At 35.9% G+C, this 21,909-nt stretch overlaps 9 protein-coding genes across 9 annotated transcripts in view; 4 read left to right on the forward strand and 5 right to left on the reverse strand.

Annotated features, from left to right (window-relative positions):
• FDP41_010714 (uncharacterized protein) overlaps positions 1-2,256 on the forward strand; it is a gene marked incomplete at both ends in the record, with an annotated part of 2,964 nt that extends 708 nt beyond the window's left edge. The window contains 2 exons of the mRNA XM_044701042.1: positions 9-245; positions 350-2,256. Of these exons, the coding sequence (XP_044567448.1) occupies positions 9-245; positions 350-2,256 (2,144 nt within the window). The remainder of the gene's footprint in view (positions 1-8; positions 246-349) is intronic.
• A 1,013-nt stretch (positions 2,257-3,269) lies between these two features.
• On the reverse strand, positions 3,270-4,114 carry FDP41_010715 (uncharacterized protein; the record flags this gene model as incomplete). The annotated part of the gene is made up of 3 exons (XM_044701043.1): positions 3,270-3,460; positions 3,540-3,633; positions 3,779-4,114. The coding sequence occupies 3 exons, from the start codon at positions 4,112-4,114 to the stop codon at positions 3,270-3,272; spliced, it is 621 nt and encodes a 206-aa protein (XP_044567449.1).
• A 1,035-nt stretch (positions 4,115-5,149) lies between these two features.
• On the forward strand, positions 5,150-5,539 carry FDP41_010716 (uncharacterized protein; the record flags this gene model as incomplete). Its single annotated transcript, XM_044701044.1, has 1 exon — positions 5,150-5,539. The coding sequence occupies one exon, from the start codon at positions 5,150-5,152 to the stop codon at positions 5,537-5,539; it is 390 nt and encodes a 129-aa protein (XP_044567450.1).
• A 536-nt stretch (positions 5,540-6,075) lies between these two features.
• Positions 6,076-12,646, forward strand: FDP41_010717 (uncharacterized protein; the record flags this gene model as incomplete). Its single annotated transcript, XM_044701045.1, has 4 exons — positions 6,076-6,201; positions 6,349-6,583; positions 6,643-6,990; positions 7,053-12,646. The coding sequence occupies 4 exons, from the start codon at positions 6,076-6,078 to the stop codon at positions 12,644-12,646; spliced, it is 6,303 nt and encodes a 2,100-aa protein (XP_044567451.1).
• A 755-nt stretch (positions 12,647-13,401) lies between these two features.
• Positions 13,402-15,498, forward strand: FDP41_010718 (uncharacterized protein; the record flags this gene model as incomplete). Its single annotated transcript, XM_044701046.1, has 1 exon — positions 13,402-15,498. One exon carries the CDS (start codon positions 13,402-13,404, stop codon positions 15,496-15,498), a length of 2,097 nt encoding a protein of 698 aa, XP_044567452.1.
• Positions 15,499-15,520: 22 nt separating this feature from the next.
• On the reverse strand, positions 15,521-15,904 carry FDP41_010719 (uncharacterized protein; the record flags this gene model as incomplete). The annotated part of the gene is made up of 1 exon (XM_044701047.1): positions 15,521-15,904. The coding sequence occupies one exon, from the start codon at positions 15,902-15,904 to the stop codon at positions 15,521-15,523; it is 384 nt and encodes a 127-aa protein (XP_044567453.1).
• A 32-nt stretch (positions 15,905-15,936) lies between these two features.
• On the reverse strand, positions 15,937-17,925 carry FDP41_010720 (uncharacterized protein; the record flags this gene model as incomplete). The annotated part of the gene is made up of 2 exons (XM_044701049.1): positions 15,937-16,337; positions 16,407-17,925. The coding sequence occupies 2 exons, from the start codon at positions 17,923-17,925 to the stop codon at positions 15,937-15,939; spliced, it is 1,920 nt and encodes a 639-aa protein (XP_044567454.1).
• Positions 17,926-17,990: 65 nt separating this feature from the next.
• FDP41_010721 (uncharacterized protein) lies at positions 17,991-20,738 on the reverse strand (the record flags this gene model as incomplete). Its single annotated transcript, XM_044701050.1, has 2 exons — positions 17,991-19,766; positions 20,034-20,738. The coding sequence occupies 2 exons, from the start codon at positions 20,736-20,738 to the stop codon at positions 17,991-17,993; spliced, it is 2,481 nt and encodes an 826-aa protein (XP_044567455.1).
• A 670-nt stretch (positions 20,739-21,408) lies between these two features.
• On the reverse strand, positions 21,409-21,786 carry FDP41_010722 (uncharacterized protein; the record flags this gene model as incomplete). Its single annotated transcript, XM_044701051.1, has 1 exon — positions 21,409-21,786. The coding sequence occupies one exon, from the start codon at positions 21,784-21,786 to the stop codon at positions 21,409-21,411; it is 378 nt and encodes a 125-aa protein (XP_044567456.1).
• Between the last annotated feature and the right edge of the window lie 123 nt (positions 21,787-21,909).

Here is a 21,909-nt window from a genome sequence, read left to right on the forward strand (position 1 = left end):
AACCATAGAGCAAGCTCAGCCTTTCTATGATGCAAAATTTGATGGAACAACTCTCTCAAAGATTGTGTACGAACTCGAAAAAGCTCAACAAAATGGGAATGAACTCTCTGCAAATGATATCGTGAAACAAATTTTTGAAAACCAGATTGATTTATCCACTTGCACAACTGTCGTGAATTGGATAAAAGACAAATTGATAGAGAAAAATAAGATACAATTACCATTATTGAAAATCGTTTCTAAACGTAAGTAATTTGGATAACTGTACACTAATCTTGCTCATGAAAATCTCACACGTGAAATTTGTGCAACTGTTTTACATTTTATTGGGATGAACGGAAATTGGTAGACTCAAAACCGAAATACATTCCAGACAAATATATAGAGATAATTCCAAATTTTTCTGATGAAGAATTGTATTTATTGCAAGAGATCAGTGAGCTAAAATTGAGAGATTTATCACATGTTCACCATGGCTTAGATCGCCTCATTTTCAATGACATGCTGAATAGAGAACAAGCAAAACAAGCAATTTTAGATTTAAGTGCAAGACAATACGAAGCAAGTCAACAAGAAAAAATTAACAAACAAGACTTAACTTTTTTGATTGCCAAAGGTGGAAGTGGGAGTGGGAAGACTCGTATTATGTCTGAGGTTGTCAAAATTCTTTCGAAGGCCGAACCACAATATATTTTTAAGAATTCTTCAATCATTTACTTTAACTTTACAAATGGATTTGTTTTGCAAAATGATGTTGAAAGAGACAGTAGTATTATTTCTTTAATCTCATCGAGAATCATTTACGCTGCTTTTGAACAAGGAGAAGAAATTGCAAAACGAATACCAAAAATAACTAATGATTATTTTTTATATGAACTTCTCCGAATTATAAGCTCAAAATTGCACGAACAATTGAAAGTCGAGCAATCGATGCCAATACCTCTTATTCTCGCATTTGATGAATATCAAAGAGTAACCAGACTGAATCAAAATCTGAATACACAATTACAACATAAAATTGGATGGTATATGAGACACTTTCAGAAAAAACAGGGATTAATTTTATTTCCATCATTCTCAGGAACGTTAATGGAATCCGATGCCAAATTTGAACCAACTGACTACCAAATAAGAACTGTCCCATTACCATCATTGCGACAAGAGGATGTCGAAATTATTATGAAAGAGCAAGATTTAATAGAATTTTATACACCAAAGTATCAGATTTTTTGGAGTATCATTGGTGTTGTCCCTAGACATTTAGAATGGGCAGTTAGATTTGCCAAAGAAATTAAAAACAATACAACTATGCCACTAGAAACAAAAATAAGCAATATTTACGGTAATGTTGTGAAAGAGGTGTATAAGATATATCAACCAAACGATGAAGTAGATGTTTATCAATATCTATCCATACTTACTCTTTCAGGATTTCCATATAGTACTCACAAAGCTCTCAAATATGATAGTAGAGTTGAAGAATTAACTAGCCAAGGTAGAATTTACAAAACTAATGACCATATTGGATTACCACTTCCTGCTATTGATATACTTTCAGAATCAAATGAGAAAATTCCAAAAAGCTTATTCAACGACTTTGTTTATACTTCAACAAAACCGGATTGGGAAAAATTCGAAGAGCTATGTTTGAAAACAATTACCTGCAAACTGAACTATATTCTCAAACTGAAACCAATTGAGCCTGTAAATACTTTTACTGTCGGTGAACTTTTTCAAGGAGCACATATGACAGATAAGCTTGCTCATATGACTTTGACCACCAATATTGGCACAAAAGCCTACTACCGTTATGTTGAAGTTGTAGAAACAATTTCTAAATCACTTGTTCAGAACGAAAACATGCATAATGTAATCACAAAGGCAAAACCGAATCAACAAGGTATTGATGGATTTTTGCCTGTATTTGTTTCTGGTGGGAGGAAAGTGTTATTTGTAGTTCAAAATAAGTTTATGAATGATGATTCACAAATAAGGACACTCGAACCCAAACAATTATGTGATTATTATAACAAGGCACTATTGGATATTGAAGGTTATGATATTTACCCAGTAATTTTTTCGAGAAAAAAAGTCTCTGATAACACAGCGAAAAGTGTTAGAACAGGAATAATTCCAACTTCAAAAGAGACACCATGTCCTAAATTAATTTTGGTTTCTGGAGATTGTTTTGATGCCTTTTTCCATCCATTCATTGCCAACATTCTCAAACTTAGGGAAAAATCTTATGAGGAGTAAAATTTAAACATCTACCATTCAAGCACAGCTAATTATTAGGTGATCAATTGTTATTAAAATGTCAATGTGTAACGTATTGATTGATCGGGACTAAGAGAATTCTTGTGTTTTGTTGTTGACAACCATTGTAATTGTTACCGATCTTCTTTATGTGTATTGGTTTTGATAACCTGATGTTTGATAAGGCTTTTGGTTGTTAATGAATTTGATATGTTTCGAAGACATAAACAACAAGAATCGTTTGGTTAATTTAAAGGAACAAATGAGTTTGTGGTCTTTCCAAACACCCGACCTTGTGTTTGTGGGATTTTCTGCATATTTTGTCAAAAGACAGAAGAGCTAATTGGGGAGATAAAGAAGCCGCGTTCATCAGTGTATTAGGTCTATTTTCCAGCAACGCGAAAGCTCGTAGCCGATTGTCATCGCTACTTAACAATCGAGGCTCTACCAGTACCAACACTTCAATCAGTACACAGAATTTCCAAGAAGAAAGCGAAAGCGATGACGAATCTGTATTCCCAACAATACTTGTAAATGGAGACCAAATGATGTCATCTCAAATTACTTCTTCACAACTGATTTCTCCTCAAAGACTAAGCACACTCAAAAACAAAATTGGGTTAAGAGGAGTAAATTTTTTTCGAAAATCGAGATTGTTCATTAAATTTCGATGGTTTTCGAATTTTTTTATTTTTGAAAATACCACCTGAATGAAAGTCGTTCGTATATCCCATGAAACGATCAATTTTATCACTTTCAATAAGCTTCAGTTCTACCACCCATTCAAATAATTCAGTTAAATGTTGAAACCGTATCATTTAGTTGAAGGGAGAAGTTCTCGAAAAATAACAAAGGTCTCTTAGAAATTTAGTGATTCAAAGACAATTTGTGAACTAATGATTTGTTTCCAAACAAACATGGTTGCAGAATTGAATTGAGAACATCCATATTCACCTTGTGTGGGATTGTACGAGAGAGTTGGTGTGAACGCCTTGAAACAACACAAGTAAGCGTCATTGACGATCAAATGATTGTTGCCTAGAGTGGAGGAAGTTTGAACTTGTAGAAATGATTCCATTGGTGTCTACTTTTCTTATAGCATTAACATCATGATCAAAATAAGAGATGTAAACGTTTCCAGATGGTGCAACTCTTACACTTGTTGGATCACATAATGAAGCAAGGGTTGCCAGTCCACCATCACCTATTGTTGAACATTGTGAAAAGTTGAACGATATCGTTTGCTGGTAAAAGCGTTTCTTTGATGTAAAATATTCACCTACCTGTTGAATTAACTTGACCATTTCCAGCAATAGTTTGTATGTAACCATTGGATATCATTCGAATTCTTTGATTACCATAGTCAGCAATATAAACCTTGGAATTAAAAACATAAATACCCGTGGATTTGATAATAGTGCATTTGTAGCGAGGCCTCCATCACCAGAGAATCCAGGCACTCCTGTTCCAGCAATGGTTGCAATATTATTATTTGGATAGATCACTCTAATCTAATGATTACCATTGTCTGCAATGTACACAGCTCCATTTCTGAGCCAATCACGCCAGCGACGGTTGAAATGTAACCATGGACTACTTTTCGAATAACATGATTCTTGTAGTCAGCAAAATAAAGCGTTCCACCATCTAATGTGAGAGCCATACCACATAGGCCATTGAGTTGTGTACTTGTGGATGGTCCGTTGGCCACATTGTAACCTCCAGTGCAGCTTGAACCTGAACATACACCAGCAAAGAGATTAACTTTGTATTTAGGGATGGCAACAACTAATGACGATATGAGAAGAAGAAGAAGAATGCAAGTTTGGTGGAATTGATTGGATAATGATGCTGTCATTTTTTGAAGCGTCTTCAATTTTGTTCATTGCATCAGTTCAATTTGCTGTGACATTTAGAGCAATCATGGAAAAAAACGACGGTGCTGTTGTTGTTTTCATGTTCAAAATGAGTAGTAGTGTGATCTTCCTATGGCAAACCATGTGGGTTTGCCTTATTGTAATTTGCACTAAAGTGTGAAATTTTTTTTCGATCGTTTTGGGTCATTTTTAGCTTCGGTTGTTGTTTGTTGTTTTTCGTTGTTGCGCGTTGTTGTGCGTTTATGCATTGGTTTATTTGTTGTTTGCTGCTTTTTAATGTTATCAGAAATAATTGTTGGTCATTATTGTTTGAATCAAGAAGCTCGAAAAGTTCATTCCAAACATTGTTCGCATGTTTTAATTGCATCGCTCGTTTTGTCCACTCATTCTGCTTCATTTAACTGCTGGATAGTTGGTGAACTTGCACTTGGTTGGCTTGTTGAACAAACTACGGACATGCTTGTCTTCTCTTCTGAAGAATTATATCCAATAATAGCTGTAGGTGGAGTTTTTGTGTGGGCTACAGTAGTACTAGGTGAAGGTTTGACAGGTTCTGTGGCTTTTTGTTCTTGTTCTGTGATTGCAGGAGAACTTATTTCAATTTCCAACCGCAGGCCTTAATTGAATAACATAATCATTTCCATCTTCTTCATCTTGTTCAGAATATTCTCCAAGGTAATCATTGTCATCTTGTACTTTCTCTTCTTCAATTTTCTCCATTTGTTGCTTCAACGTTTGCAATATGTGTCTTTTTTTCCTTTTTTCAGGTTTTAGGATACTCTTTCTAAAAGACTCTAATAATTCTCTTTTGTACATTTTCATCCTGAGTTCCCAAAGGCTTCGATCGTGTTGATTCTCTCTTTCTTCTTTTTGTTCTTCTTTGGCAGTTTCGCAATCGCTTCTTCTTCCGCTTTACATCATCTCCAACAACATTAATAGCCAAAGAAAAATCAATTTCGAACATCCAAACTCTCATCAAGTACTCAATCAATCAAAAGAAATGTAGAATTGAACAAATGTGCCTAACATTCAATCCACAAGAACCCTTGTACAAACTTAAAATTAACTTTGATTCCAAGAATCCCAACACTGAATTGATTGTACAAGGATTTGAAATTATCAAAAGAAAGCAAGAAACACATATAGCAAATTGTATACTTCCTGAATCAACAAGTGAACCCGCAATTACCAAAGCTATTAAAACACTATGCAAGAACACAACCATCAAATTCGAAAAAGAGAGACTCCGTATTAAGAAAAAGGTAAAAGATACCTACTCATACCTAATTGTTGAATACAAGCTTAATGACATCAATGAATTGAATAGACTAACCTCAACAAGATTTATTTGCTCCACAGAATTGAAACCAATTTCAAGACAATTCAAGCCAAAGTCAACCGCTTGAACATGCGTTTAATAGTTTTACCAGCAGCAATGGTGCTAACAATAAACTAATTAGATTTTTTAAAACGACGAAAAAAATTTCACACTTTAATGCAAATTACAATAATCAAAAAAATCCACCAAATGTCAGAGCAACAAGGTGGATATTCCAAAGCTGAAAGAATGAAAGAATGAAAGAAACATTAGAAAACTATTATGCATCCTGACAACTCTATTCTTTGATTAAATTCCACTACTAATTATGTTGGACGTTCTGTTGAGTTATTAACGCTTTTGGAATGGAACTACAATCACACTCTACGCTTGGTAATGCAATTCTTATCCAATCAGGAATGTTAAAGAGCAGCAAATTTTTGCAACTTTGTGAAATTGATATCAAGCCGAAGCACACGGGTTTCGCTCGAGATGACGAACATTACAACCACGCAAGCAAAAAAAAATTATCGAAAATTTCTATCATCAGGCCTCTTCCGAAGAGAAATTAAACTATTTGCTCATTGATTGTTCTTTTGAACACATCGAACACAACAAATAATAATGGACAACGGTGTACAACAACAACAACATTTCCCACTACAAAAACTCGTGTTGGGTGAAGTGAATGCTCTTATTTTGGGCATGCGGAATGTACATTCTATGAGATTTTCCAATCGATATAGATTTGTAAGTGTGATTATGATGCAATTTGATCTTTTACATTGTCGATTACATTTGTCAATTAATTAATTCAATTAATTTTATTTATGGTCATATAACACTCCCAATCAAACATTCAAATCTATTATTCAATCAATCATCAAACAACAATAGCAATACGAAAATATACCAAGACAACAAGGATCTGTAGGAAATGAAAGTTCAATTCTCATCGGAATGCGAAACTTGAGAGAAAGGATTAGCAGCAACTTAACATGGCAAACATTATCAACCATGGACATACTCCAACCGTTCTTTGCCATCATAAAATCCGAAGACACAGAAGGCAGGCTTACATCAATGGCTTTGAGATCACTCCAAAAATTCTTGGAGTTCCCTGATTTTATTGGTAAGTTGAAAGATTTCAACTTTGAGTTTTATTCATTGGTTTTGTCATGAAATATACAGGAGTATCTCAATCGACACATCATAATAACTCGGAGGACGCAAAGATAATAATTGAAGAAATAGTAACAAGTGTTCAACAATGTCAATTTGAATTCAATGCAACAGACTCTGGATCAATTTCTGAAGCAGGAGGACCAATTATTTTGGATCATTCATTGGGAAGTGGTTTAGGATCAATTGCATCTGTTTCTTCGGAAACATCTCTTCTCGAATCTGTTCTTACTCAAATTATTAATACGTTTTTATGTTGTGTGAAAAGTGAGGCAGGAAAACTATTGGACGAATCAACAATCTTGGAGATTATAAAAAGTATTTTAAGGATTGGCAGAGAAACACGTCCATCTACAGGTAAGTCAGCCAAAATCATTACAGTATTTTTATGAAAATTGTCATATTTACCATAATTAAAGATTCCCTCAGAAAAACTGCTGAATTAGCCATTTATGATATAGTAACAATTATATTTTCGAGAAGACTCAATGAAAAATCCAACGAATCATCTACAACAGGAGAATTAATTTTTGAATTTATTTGTGACATGTGTGATATTTATAGTACTTCATCTGCGGTGCCGGACACATCTTCACAGCCCTCCATGAAATTAGGATCAAGTACAAATACCATGTCAACAACAGTCAATAGTATTGGAACGAGATATCTGGGTATTAACTTGGCTTGTCATGTGATTGAACTATTGGGTGATAGATTAACTTTATCAAGTTATCAGAACATATTAAGAATGGTTTGTAACCAGTTATGTCGAGCCTTGCTACGAAATGTGAACATTTCTTATCAAACAATTCTTTTCTTAGCAAATGGTGAAATGATGTTTAGCGGAAGTACTCAATCTGGACTTGGATCAAATTCTACAATTACTTCAAGCGTTCTTGCTACCGCAAATGGAGGCAATCTTCAACCCACTCACTCTAATTATGGAAATAATCTCATGCTTCTTTCAGCAGCTTTGAAATGTTCAATTACCTATTTATTCAGTTTAGCCAACATTAGAATTTTTTTACATGAACAAATTTCAGCTATTCTCCTTTCATTACTTCAACATCTTTCTCCATCACAGCAACAATATGGATCAAGTTCAAAAAAGAGTCAATTTTCTAACTCACCGATTTTAGGAAACACTTCATTATTTCTACCATTCGAACTACAAGAATTAATTTTAGAGTATCTTGTTGAAGTGTGTAGAGACTCCAATTTTATTGCATTTCTATATCGTCATTATGATTGCTATGGATGTTTTGACAAGAAGAATCAAGTCAATGTAAATAGCATTCCCAATCTTTTTGAACACATTTATTTATATCTGAACAGCTATATCGGCTTGAATAGCTCTGTAAGCGGAACCATGTTGGGAAATCCATCAATTCAAAACAACATAATAGGAAATACCATTCAGATAGGTCAGAGTGGTTCATCCAATTTTAATAACTTTACGAGTAATAGTAGTAGTAGTACATCACTTTCTTCATCTTCTCTCGGCAGTTCCAATTTACATACATTACATGTTTTAGCATGGCAAGGCCTATTAAGTGTTGTAAGATGCTTGGCAGAGAGATGTCAGGAACAACAAGAACAAAATGTTAGACAATCTCTAGATATGAATGTAGTCAATAACATGACATCTGAAATCAAATTACACAAAAAACAAAAACATAGAATGATGGAAATTGTCTCTCTATTTAATAGCAGCCCTTTGGAAGGAGTGACACAATTACTACAAATTTACAATATCACAATTCCAAAAGATCTTACCTCTTTCATAAGAAATGAAAACAGTGTGGATGAAAATTCCATAACAGTAGATTGGAATGAGGCTGTCAGTTTATTGCAACGTGCTTCTGAAAAAATTTCAAACTTTCTTCTCGAATATAATGTTTGGCTAGACAAGCAAAAGATTGTTGATTATTTCAATAGTTTTTCATCACCTGCCAATACAATAGTTGATATTAAGATTAAGGAAAGTGCTTTCACAGAAACTAACAGAACACTTACAGAAAATACCTACTTAATTCCAATTCTTAGCAAATCGAAAAAAGATCCGCTTAGAAATGTATTACCACTGGAAGTTATGAGACAGTTTATGGATGGTTTTGATTTTTATGGGATGAGAATTGATGAAGCAATGAGATATTTCATTAATAGATGCAAAATTTCTGGCGAAGGTCAACAGGTAGAAAGGATTGTTAAACTTCTTGGAGAGTGCTATTATAGAGATAATAACACAAATTTTGCAAAAGAAAGACACATCTCATGTAATGCTCGTATAGTTCCTGCCGTTCCTTATTTAGCGAACGGAGAACAAGCATGGATTTTGGCTGTTGCTATCATGATGTTGCACACTGATTTACACCATCATCACAATAGAAACAATAGAATGAATCTTGAAGGATTTATAAGAACTGTTGGTTATCATGAAGAGCTTCAAGATATGCCAAAAGAGGAGCTTCAAAAGATTTTTCATTATGTTTTAACAAATGAATTTGAAGTAGTGACAGGTTTAATTGATTCTTACAAAAGTGAAACAGTATGGAACGAGCTTATTATCAGAGGATCCATGGAATATTACGAACGAAACTTTAACCAAAAATCTTCTTCAATTTCCAACGAAAATGACAATCTACTACCCTTCATTTATGACATGGAAATGTTCCAGAGCATGTGGGGACATGTAATATTGGCTACAACCATCATTTTAGAAAACTCAGACGATATTCATTTATTAGAATTGGCAATCAGAGGATTTCTTGATAGCGCCAGAGTCGCTGCAACTTATCACCTCCATCATGTTTTTGATAATTTGGTAATTACTCTATGCAAATTTACTACTCTATTGGACGGGGTTACTCCTCCTTCTATTTCAGTTGTGAACTGTTCAAACAATTCCAGTCAACAAACTTTAGACAGTACTGGATTAACTTGGCCAACCAATACATCTATTTCAACTACAATAGTTTCTCATGATGGTGTGGTAATCTCAACAATTAATGGAGGTGTAGATGGTGTTGTGACATCCCCAGCTTCACCATCAGCTAATAATCAAATCATCAATTCCTCTTCTTCATCTTTCAACTCAAATATTGGCAGTAAGGTTGCATCTTCATCAAGAACTGATAAGAATAGATCCATAGTTATGTTTGGCCATAATGAAAAAGCAAAACTTGCTTGCAGAACTGTGTTTGCAATTACTAGAAAATATGGAGATAATTTACGCGAAGGATGGAAAAATATTCTTGATCTTATTTGCAGAATGAGAGAACTCGAATTATTGCCAGAGTCACTTGTAGAGTCTCGACTTGTGAGACAACTCAGAGAATTTCAATTTTCATCATCACACGAGTCAAAGATTTCTTCTCCAAGAAAAGAAAGTGGATCAGATCAGTCCTTATCAAATCAAGCCTCGTCACAACTATTAACCTCAGGATCTTCTCTTTATGGACATATCATTTCAAGCATTTCTAAGAGTGCTACCAAAAAGTTAAAACCCAAGTCTCAAAATCAAACACAAACACAAGTTAAAAGTGCAACATTCTCTCTCTTGTCAAGCGTTTTTGGGGGTTTCTATGGTAGCAGTAGCAGCGAAGAATCTAATGTAAAAAAGAAAAATAACTGGGATGACTCCGATGACTCGGACGATGATAGTGAGTCTCAAGCACTTGGAGGACAAGACACAGAATTTGAACACTTTTCAATTGAGATTAAGCATGCTTTGGACGAAGCGAGAAAATGCATTGAACAATGTCGTATTGTTGAACTATTGATGATGGATGCCAAAGAGTTGAGCGGTCATTCGTTAGAATATTTACTTAGTGCATTGATTAGAAATGGCAAACCAAGTGGTGTTTTAATGTCTATGCATATACCTGCTCCACACCTCTTTGCTCTAAAGACAAGTACAACACCACAAAAACAATCACCAACATCTAATTCTACTGTTACGTATTATTATTACGAACGTGACATTGAAACCTCACTATTTTGTTTGGATTTACTCTGTGATGTGCTAATTAGCAACAATCTAAATAGAAATACCATCACAGATCGATTGAAACTCATTTGGAATTATGCATATGGTCATGTATATAAGCTCATGATATCAATTTTACAAATATATGAGCCTATCAACGTTATACAATCCATTTATCAAGTCTCTTCAAGTGCACAAAGTGCACCTTCTTCTCTTGGCTCGTCATCAAAAGTTAGTGGTAGTACTAATTCACTTCCTTCAGAAAGGGCTAGCCCAATCTCTACTTCAACAACAACTTTACGTACACGAATGACCAAACAACATTATCATATTCTTCAAAGATGTATTACATGTATTTGGAGATTATGCATGGAATTGTCTACTCCTTCAACATCACTTAACCAAGTTACCGACAAATCCTCTTCCGAGCAACAAGAATGGTCCTTTATTCAAAAAGAAATGTTATCTGTTCTTATTGATCACCTTGGAAAGCAGTGGAATGAGGGTCTTCTTGGAGTATTTCACATGAGCCTACTTCCAATGATTCACATGTTTTTATCAAGGCATGGTGAAAATCTTTTATCACCAATGGGGAAAAAATTCATTCATGAGAGAACCAACATGACAAACAATACTAGTGGAAATACTTTGGTGCTTTCCTCAATATCCCAAGTAATTGTTGAATTTTGGGATCATTTAGTTTTTAAGATGTTAAAAAGTATTTCAACTGCCTCAACTAGTTGGATCAACAACAATCCAAGTAGTACTTTATTCACTTCACTAAAACCTTCTCAACAATTACAACTAATATCAAGATCATTGGACGTATTAACATTAAGCTTACAACAAAATACCACCCACTCTCAAGACAGTAGTAATTTCAATATTTGGTTCGTGGTTCCAGACAATATTCCAACCTTTGTACAAACGTTAATTTCCATTCTCAGTGCCTCCATAACTACCAATGTCAATGTACAAAGCTCAAACTCAAACCATACTCAGTTTATTGGAACACTTAAAAAACTCATGACACTCGCACAAGACATTTTATCAATATTAGAAAATTTAGTTCCTGAAATTTTGAAAAGAATTGTCTCAACAGCATTTTCATCTGTTAATGGCTCCCAAAACGTAATACGATTAGACAACAAATGGATCAATGCTTGGCTTTCAATTTTAGAGGGAATTTCAGTTTTTTGTTGTACGGGAGGAATTAACAATTCGTCGAGCTCAGGAAATGCTTTGCATTTACTCATGTCACAACTTAATAATAATCAAATTCAAATGCTGTCTCAGCTTCAAAGAGATATTAGAACACAAGCCCTCTCTGCACTTCAAAGATCTCTCATTGTCAGTTGTGACTTTAAATACGCTTCATCCTTGAACCAGCAATTAATGAATGATTCTCCAAATGAGAATCTTAAGTATTTACTTAATGACCAATTATTGATGCTCTGTATGGAAAAGGTATTAATCAAATCTTTCCTTCAAACTCTTTTAGGCTTGAAACCAAAAACAACAGAATACCAATCTAATCACAATACTGAAATGGATATCTCATCTCTGGAAGAACTTCGTGTCCGTGCTAACAATTTATTGGCCAGGATATTCCTCCACTTTCTGCCTAGAATGTTCACAATTTCAGAGAACCAACAGGAGAGTGGTTTTCACTCGTTGTGGCTTTTGATTCTCCAAATCATGTATAGCTTTTTGTTGGTAAAACCAAAGAGTGACCACTTAAGGGAAGCTTTACCTGAATTACTTAAGAATATGATTCTTGTTATGAATAATATTGAGGTGTTCAAATTGAATCCTCAATTATGGACTCTTACAGAGAATGAGCTTTCCCAAACTATGCCTTCACTTGTTGAGGATGTGAAACCACGAATTATTGCTTCAATGAATAGTAATCAATCCGACAATAACCTTTCCAATGAGAGTGAGACCAATGCTTCTCCTGCTGCAACAAGCTCTGTTCTACCAACTCCGAACGAACAAGAGGTAACTCAGCCAAGGCAACAATGAAAATGAGTTTGCAAAATTCATTCCAAAAATAAAAAAAAATTCAGCCATTCAATTTTCATCATCACCCAAGACCAGAAGTAGAGTGGCCACTCTCGTTCATGATTTCAAAAATTTAAAAATCGCTATTCGTACTAAACTCCATAACACAGAAGAGTTGATTATCATAATTTCTTTTTGATGTAAGTAGATTATATGATGTACGGACGGAAGAATTCTTATGAATATTTGCAAAATTGTGAATTTACCGTGTTTGAATCCTGATTCTAATGCCTTCAACAACAACAAACAATATCATACCTTTTTTCTAAATAATCAAAAACAAAAATTTGAATCCACACTACCTCTGGAATTCATTGAAACAACTATTCTGCTCTTCGGTGTGCTTTTCCATCGGTGTTTTGTTGGCCACATTTTGTATCTTACAATAACACTGCTGATGATATTATTATCATTGCAATTAATCATTTGTTAATAATTGATAGATATCTACAAACACTTGTTGTGGAAGTGTTGGACTACTGATTGACTATTTATCATTATCATCATTTATTTATTGTTGCTTGCTTGTGAATATTTAGTCATTTACGTTGTTGTTCTCTACTATCATCCATTCAGTGTTTAGCATTGCAAGCACCATATTATATTCATACAACAATAGTGTAGTATAACTTGATATATTTGAAAATTGTAATCGATTAACTCAATCATCTTCTCCAATAACACACGATTGTATTCTCCTTCTTTCCATTATCAAAATGCTAGACAATAATGAAACCACTTCAAATTCATCCGGCGTTTTAACTCTCTCTAATCCTTCCACTACCTCTTCATACATTCACGGAGTTAATAATGATTATTACCTACCACCCTCCGGAGAAAGAGAAGACATGAATAATAGCAACATGTCATCATCGGAGGATGCTGAGCCAATGTCCACAGCTGATCAAATGGACTTTTCAGAGTCGGGATTGGATGTCCATGAGTATGGCTCTTTTGCCTCTAGAATGCATGACTTTTCTTCTCCCATCACAACAAAGGCTCCGCCCTTTCCAGAAAAGAATTTACAACAAGTCGGTAGCGCAAAGAAGGGTGTTGTTCAAGCACCACCACGACCTCCTAATCCTTTTACATCCATTCCACCTGCACTGAATCATCATTCCACTCCCATTTCCAATAATGTAATTAATTCCATCACCACGACTACCACCATTCCCACCACAAATATGCAACCCGAACCATCAAGCCCTTCCAACACCTTTAGAGAATTTCTAGAGGGTGAAGTGTATAAGAGACCAGCCCGTCTCTCTCCGCTATCTGTTGATAACATTGTTGAGGAACAGCAGACCATCAACAAGACAAAACAGTCATCAACTAAAGTCTCATCATCATCGGCCACAACGACTGGCCCTAAACAACCTACAAATCCTTCCGTAAATATCAATTCTTCCAAACAATCCGTAACATCATCATCAACAACAACAGCAACCAATGGAAATACTGTTACTGAACAAAAAGTTGAACCTCCTCAAAGACCAACAATTTCAAATAAGACACTTTTATTGGCAAATCGATTGACTGCTCAACCTTCCAAACCACAACAGCAAGAAGAAGAATCTAATAACGAATCAAGCGATCATGAAATGTCAACAAAAAAAACTCTTGCCAGCAAGAAAGAATCAAAGAAAAGATCAAGTCATGAATCCGATTCTGAAAATAATATGGAAGACATTTCTTATGAATCATCAGAGGAGAGTGATAAAAAGAGTAAAAAGAAGAAATCTACAACACAACCAGAACAAAAGAAAAAGGCTGAAAAAGAAACAAAGATCAAGGGTGTCAAATCGCGAAAAACAAAAAGCGAAGGTGGAGAAAGCAGTCAATCTAAAAAATCATCGTCAGATTCTAAAAAGACCACTTCCCCTAAGCGACCTTTAGAAGATGTTGTTGAGTCTAAAGTTAGTGTCAATGAGGAACCAAAAACAAAGAGAAATAAGCAGCCTACTCCAGTTGAGAGCAAAAATGTCAGCATCAAAACGGAGAATAGTAATGCAAGTAGCAGCACTAGTACACATACTAATACCACAAGCACAAAGTCATCATCAGCGAACAAAGACGTCAAAACCCTTCAACAAAAGCTAGACAGTAAGAGACAAATTGCCACTACCCTAAAGCATAAGGCTGATGACCTTAAGAAAGACCATCAAATTTCTGAAGCAATCTCAACTTATTTGGCTTCGGGTATGAAGTATAGCGAGGCTGCCATGTATTCCAAACAAATTTTTGAAAATACTCCCAAAGAAAAGAATCCTTCAACAAGCGGAACAGCTATACTGCTCAAACAAAATATTGACTTTTTGAAATATGTTTCCTCGCTAGCACTAAAGTATGCGTATTATGACAAGGCAGTGCTAGCCAACATTCTCATATTTACAAATACCAAGGCTCTCTTTAATTTCAAGACACAATCAATTCAAAGATACCGTAGATATTTGCTTGGAAAGTTTGGTGAAACCAATTCAACATCAGTAGGATCTTCAAGCATTACATCTCCTGCAGCTGTGGCATCTCCTTCCTCGCAGTCTATCTCTACGCCTTCTCCCGTTCACAATGGTGGTGCAATGATTAGCTCTGTTGGCTCTGCAGAGTTGACAAATACAATCATGCGCTTGTGTGAAGAGTTAGAAATTGTTTCCATGGTTGTTGAAAATGAAGTAACATTATATCATCAACTGAAACAACATGAAACCTATCGAGAAAATTATGAACTTATGCATGAGGCTCAAAGAGGAAATATTGACTTTGTTGTGAAGTTTTTGGACGATGAACTGGCTCGGCTTGATTCAAGTGAATAAATATTTATTGAGAACAGTGTATTTATTCAAAGTCGAACACATTATTAAGGTCATCCGAGGAAAGTAAATTTGCGGATACCATGTCCTCGAAGAGCAAGAAATTGGTTTCTTGCCGATCCAAATTCTCTTCTTGTTGTTGCGTTCCATTTAAGATTGGCCTTTGCAAATCCCCAACTGTGCTCTCGTTTGGATCAGACAAGATGACATCTCGTTGTAATGTCGACAATGCAACTTTCGCCTTAATCATTGCTGCACACTCTTCCACTTCTCTAATCACATGATTAAATTTTGAAAGAATTTTGTATCTTTTGCGCAAAATGTCAATAGCTCTCAAATCCTTTTGTAAAATTTCGAAATAATTCGTATTATTGTACACAAAATCAGTAGAATCTTGTTGCAAGAGCATCTTGACAATTTGAACGTGAATTTGGCCAGCAACTAATATGCAAGCCACAATCTCCACTGGAAATAGGGAAATGCCTCATGGTCTGTTAGTTGTGTGATTTCCAAAGCACACTTCTCAATTATTCCCTTCACTAATGGTGACGATGATTTGGCAAGAATCGAAATTTTGACGCTGTGTGAAAATAATGTAAACACTGGCTCAATCATGCAACTATATTCTTTGCTATAACCATAACATGCCATTGCTTGTTTCGTTGATGGACGTTGTACACTATTGATCACCACTTGTTTTAAGTCGTCGATAATCACTTGTATGACATTCCATATTTCAAAACAGTTCTCTGATGTAATTTCTTGTTGGAGTAATTTCAGCCAATTAACTGGGCATTGTTTGCCAGTGAAAAATGAGAAAATTTCAGGGATTCGTTGTATCACTAAAAGTTAATAAATTTAAAAATTGATACATTACAACTTGTCTAGAAAGGTTTCAACTTTACACTTACCTTGTTGAATACCCATCTTTTCAAAATGATCTCCAATAATGTTTGTAAAATAGAATACTATTGATTGTAAATTTTTTTCATAAACATTCATATTTTCTCTCTTTGTTTCATCTGAAAATAAGCTGTTGAGGCAGTAACTAAGAATTTGAATATAGAATTTGGCATTTTCAATTCGTCCACTCCAGGCTTCATAAATTGCTAAATTCCCATAAACTACAGCAACATTATAATTATTGAACTGGTCAAACATTTTGGAGAGAACGTTTTTAGCTTTCTGAGCACTTTTTTCAGCCAACTCGGAAAGTCCATATCGACATTCACACAATGCCCGAACTGACAAAAAGATGGCAAACCATTCTTCATGATATCGACTCGGAGTATTTTCTGTATTGGTGTTTTGTTCAAAATTGATTTCTTTGCCACTTGAGCTGATTTTAGATGATGAATTAGCAGTGAAGGATTCATTACTCGATAATGGTGACGTGTAAAGAAACTTTTCAAATTCTTCTCTTGGAAAACATGGACATCCGTCACACGCAAACTCATAATAAAACTCAAGGACATCTCTCTTATTTAAATGTCCAGTTTCTTCGTCGAATTCTGTGAATGCAGAAACAACGTGATGACTTTCATGATCCTCTCGTCGTTTTTCGATATAATCTCCAGATACTTTTTCATAGGGTTTGTATTTCACGTTCTTGTCCTTATTAGCATGATTCGTCGAGGAAGAAGAAGATTCTTTTTGTTTGTTGCTATTTCGAGAGTGTTGTTTTTCTTCTCCTGTTGATGATGATTTGACTCGTTTAGATTCTCGATAGACACACTCTACTCCCCGTTGTCTACATTCCACACAGCTCGGAAGATGTTTTGAACATTTTCGGTGTTGCTTCCTACAGTTGATGCAGGATATAGCGAAATATTGAGGAATTTCCAAAAAGGAAGAAGCAGGTTGAATGAAAGAGGTATCAAGATGGTTAAGATGGTTGTTGGTTAATGTTGTTGTTGTTGTTGTTGGTAGGGTCAATGTTGTTGGGAAAGTAGTTGCTCCTGTGGTTAATGTTGTTGGTGGTAGTGTTGGCGATGAAAGGACATGAATGTTGTTCGCTTCATGACCACCACTGCCATCACCACTTTCTCGTCGGAAGGATGAGACAACCAAGAGGGAGGAAGGAAATTGTAGAGGATGCTGGCTTGTTGGGTTGGCATCGCCATTCATGAAGTAATAATCATTGTTGTTGTTGTTGTTGGACCCAAACGGTAAGGATGAACAATGTTGTGCATTGGCATGGGTTTCATGTTGAAGGAATGGTGATGACGATGAATGGGTAGCTTGATTTTCCGAATCATTCGTTAGGGAAATTTGCTCTTGGATGGAATTCGGAGAGCCCATCGACGATGAAGATGACCACCACCACCTTATACTATTCGATGCATCTGCAAATTCTCTACCAAAGGATGAAGAGAACGGGTTGAAATTCACTGTTGTTGAACGATGATGATTGCCATCACCAGGTTGCATTTTTATTTGCCGCTCTTGGAAAGGTATTAGAAATCAAGAGAGTATTATACCATCCAAATATTTGATTACATGAACTGATTCAATTCACCTTCTTCGAAATCTCCATAGGTGGATGGTGAAAATATTTGTTGTAAATCTTCGTGAGTGAAAAAGGGATCGACAAAATACAATTCTTGTTGAGAGGGTGATTTAGTGGAGAAAAGAGGGGACTGTGAGGAGGAGCTTGCATTGTCTGTGACGTGGCCACCACCCAATAGCTGTGAAAATTGAACTCTGTTTTCTGCTGTTGGAGGTTTTAAAACATTGAGATTATTAGCTGCTGTTTCATTGACGTATCCAATTAGGAATGAAAGAGGTGGCAATCCAGCATCAAAAGTGCTCGGTTGCATCATTTCACCAATTGGTGCTCGAGGTTTTGATGAAGATTGGGTAGAAGATAGAACGTTCAACACGGCATTATCTTCGGCGTTGTTTTCGGCAGTGGCGTTACCACTGGGTAGTATTGAACGCTTCTTTAACATTTGGCCAATTTCATCCATCAATGATCCATAACAGAGTGAGACGCGTTTGAATCTTTTGCTTAATACATTTAGGGCTCGATAATCTTTGGTGAGAATTTCAAAGTAGTCAACAGGTCCATAACTATGTCCATCCGATAATAAACCCTTTTGATTATTTTGTCTGGTCCCATTCTCGATCTTTTTACAAATCTGTAAGTGAATTCTTGATGCCAAAGCGACATGAGGTATCACAATAACAGGCAAGAATGGGAAAAATTCGCTTTCAGATGAGTACGAAATTCGAAGAGAGCTCTCTTCTATCAGTTGTTTTCCGTATCCTGCCTTCGTCAAAACACCAACTCTGAGTCCGTTAAGAAGTACTGACTGACACAAGTTCGAACCACGGTCATAGATCTCCATCTCTCTTTCAGTTCTGTTCTTGGCAGCCAATGAACGGAAATATTTGTTGAGATAAGATGCAACCATTTCGATAATTTTCAAATAGTCCAGACAATTAGAGGGGCTAACCTCTTGTTGCGTCGCTTTTACAATTTCTTGAGGCAGAGGATGACCAGTGGTATACTCGAATACTTTTGGAAAATTGTGAATGAAGGTATTAATACCCAGTTCACTGTCAGCGTTAACAATATCAATAGACGATAGGTATTTTTGTAGAGCCTTTTCATACTCGTTGAGCTTCTGCTTTTCAGTTTCGTCCATCTCCTCAAAGTAAAATTTTGCGTTTCTCAAATAAAATTTGGAAAGCTTTACCCTTCCACTTCCAATTTCATAAGCACCTAGTGAAGCATAAGCACACGCAACAACATAATTCGACACTTCGTCAAACAATTTAGATAACATGTCACGTGCTTTTCTAGCGGTTTTTTCGGCTTGGTCTCCCATACCTAAACGTTGTTCCACGAGAGCTTGAATTACAAAATAAAAACATTGCATCTCCTTCTTGTATGGAAGATCTGATTCAACTTCGTCATCAGAGCTCTTGTGTAAGATGTGTTTTTCCAGAAGGGCTCTATCTATGATAATAAAGTGATCACAAATCATTCGAAAATAAATGTCAATGACATGTTTCTTGGTAAGAGTTTGTGGGATTTTTGATGTCCACGTCGTATCGGCCGGCGTACTAAGAGAATCCTCCGATGATTGAGCTTGAGGTTGTGACACTGTATTGTTTTCTTCAAGACTTTTCTTCTTTTTCTTTTTAGGTTGATCGTTTTCTTCCTTCTGTTGCTTGAGTTGCGGATTTGGATATCTCATTCTTCTTGGCGTTTTGTACTCGCAAACAATTCCCTTAGATTCGCATCTATTGCAACTTGGGAGTTTCTGAACACCAAAATAATTGAAACATGGTTCCAAGTCATCGAGCCAAATAATTGAAATAGTAATGATGAGTATTATTAAAGTTAGGATGTTAGTATTTCCGAAAATGTCATTGTCAAAAACGAAGACATGGATAAAAAATAATATACATTAATAGGAGTGAGAAAATATAACATGCATATTCACTAACCTTATCGCATTGCTTTTGTAAAAAAATAAATGTTAACAGGTGTTAGAAAGAAATTCTAACATGCACATGAACAAACTTACCTTATGCATTTTCCTACAATTAATGCAGGCAATAGGATGAAATTCAGAGGAGAGGGATTGTTGGATTGTTGATGGTTGCATTTCATTATTTTGAGGAGAATGCAGTGGAGTGGTTTGGAATGAGGTCATCATTGAATTTTGAGAATATTGTTTTTGTGATGGCGGAGTTCCGATCTGATTATGGTGTGTGAAGTTTCCATTATTATTATTTGCAGGTGAAGGATAAATATTACTAGCAGTCATATTATTTTGTTGGGAATAGACATTGTTGTTGTATTGGGGGCTCTGTGACGAGTAATTTCCAGTACCATAGTTCACCATTTGTGGAGAGGTGTTTTGGGAAATGTAACCTTGTGGTGAATGTTGTGGCACTGAAAATTGTGAATAGTTGGTTGGAGGAACAGAAGCACCGTCCGTACTATTATTGTAGTAATTATTTCCTTGATGAAACGTGTTTGGATATGGTTTTTGTTGAAAGGAAGGATGCGATTGATGTTGTACGGGAAAATTATTTGCATTTAATAAATTAGATGCTGAAGGGGAAAGTGATGATGGTGGTGATGGTTGTGTCGGATGATGATAGTTGAGCTGCTGCTGTTGCTGTGGAGGTTGTGGAGGTGGATGAGAAGTACTCATCCGTTGTCCATAGGTTTGTTGTGGTGGATGATGCTGTTGTTGGTGCTGTTGTGGAGAAAACCCATTCATGTTAGAGGCTGTATGACCCTGCGAGGCCAACCCCGATCCATTAATGCCAACAGTCGGAAAGTGTCCATTCATCTCTCAGCTATGGTAGTGATAGGAATGAGGATGATGAGTAATTACTACTACTACTATTATTATTCGGTGGTGATTACTACTCTTCGGATTTTGCTCTTCTCTATGGTAACAACAAAAGTGTGATAAGAACGTTCCAACTATTTGATTGCTGCTGAAGAACAACAACAACAACGATATATAAAATCCAACTCTGAGTCGCGACAAAATTTGCTGTTGTTCCGTACGAAATTCAATCTTCTTTCACAATAGATACCGACAAGGCGAGAGAGAGAGGTGCGAGAGGTGCTGGCGCAACACGAGGAGATACTTTGGTGCGAAGGAGGAGGTCACAGGAGGGTTCACGCGAAAACACACCAAAAGAACACGCACTTATTTTTTGTTTGGTGGATGCAAGAAGTGCGAGATCCGCACCTCCTCCTCTTCCTCCTTTAATTATTAAACAAGGTTTGCGGAGAAGAAGGGTGAAAGGATAAATAGTGTTGGGAAGAGATACTTCCAATCCAGCTGGTACGCAATGAATGTATTTATATAATGAGACCACTTTTTCATTTTGAGATTTACTTTAAGGAGTTGGGAATTCTCAAGTCAAGAAGACAAGTTAAAAAGACCCTTTCAAAGATGCGTCTTCTTGTTTTCCAATATTCAAAAAAAACAAAATGTACCTCTCAATGCCAAACATTTCCACTTTTGTAACTGCCTCCACTGCCACCATCATGGCCTCTAAAGCCGCCATCAACCTTGCAGGTTTTACAAAAACTGGAATAGCTGCAAAATCATTGGCCTCTGCTTGGATGTCCTCTTCAGCCATTGCAAATGGAGGAGGAATTGCAGCAGGTTCCACTTTTTCTCTCTTGCAATCTGCTGGAATGACTGGATCACTGATGACTGGTCCTGTGGGAGCTGTCGTTAGTGTTGCTGCTCTCATTGTAGGGTTGATATTCACTTCCTCATTAGTTCCTAAATAGAGATAATCCATGGCCAGTGAATGAGGGATTGGATTCTCAAACAAACAAACAAACAAACACTTGTAAATAAACAGGGAGTACCTAAAGGTTGTAGAACTTGATCTCTTTACTTAAAGGGTTTACAAAAAAATTGC

The sequence above is a fragment of the Naegleria fowleri genome (genome assembly GCF_008403515.1).
Source record: "Naegleria fowleri strain ATCC 30894 chromosome Unknown tig7, whole genome shotgun sequence".
Classification (NCBI taxonomy): domain Eukaryota; phylum Heterolobosea; class Eutetramitea; order Acrasida; family Naegleriidae; genus Naegleria; species Naegleria fowleri.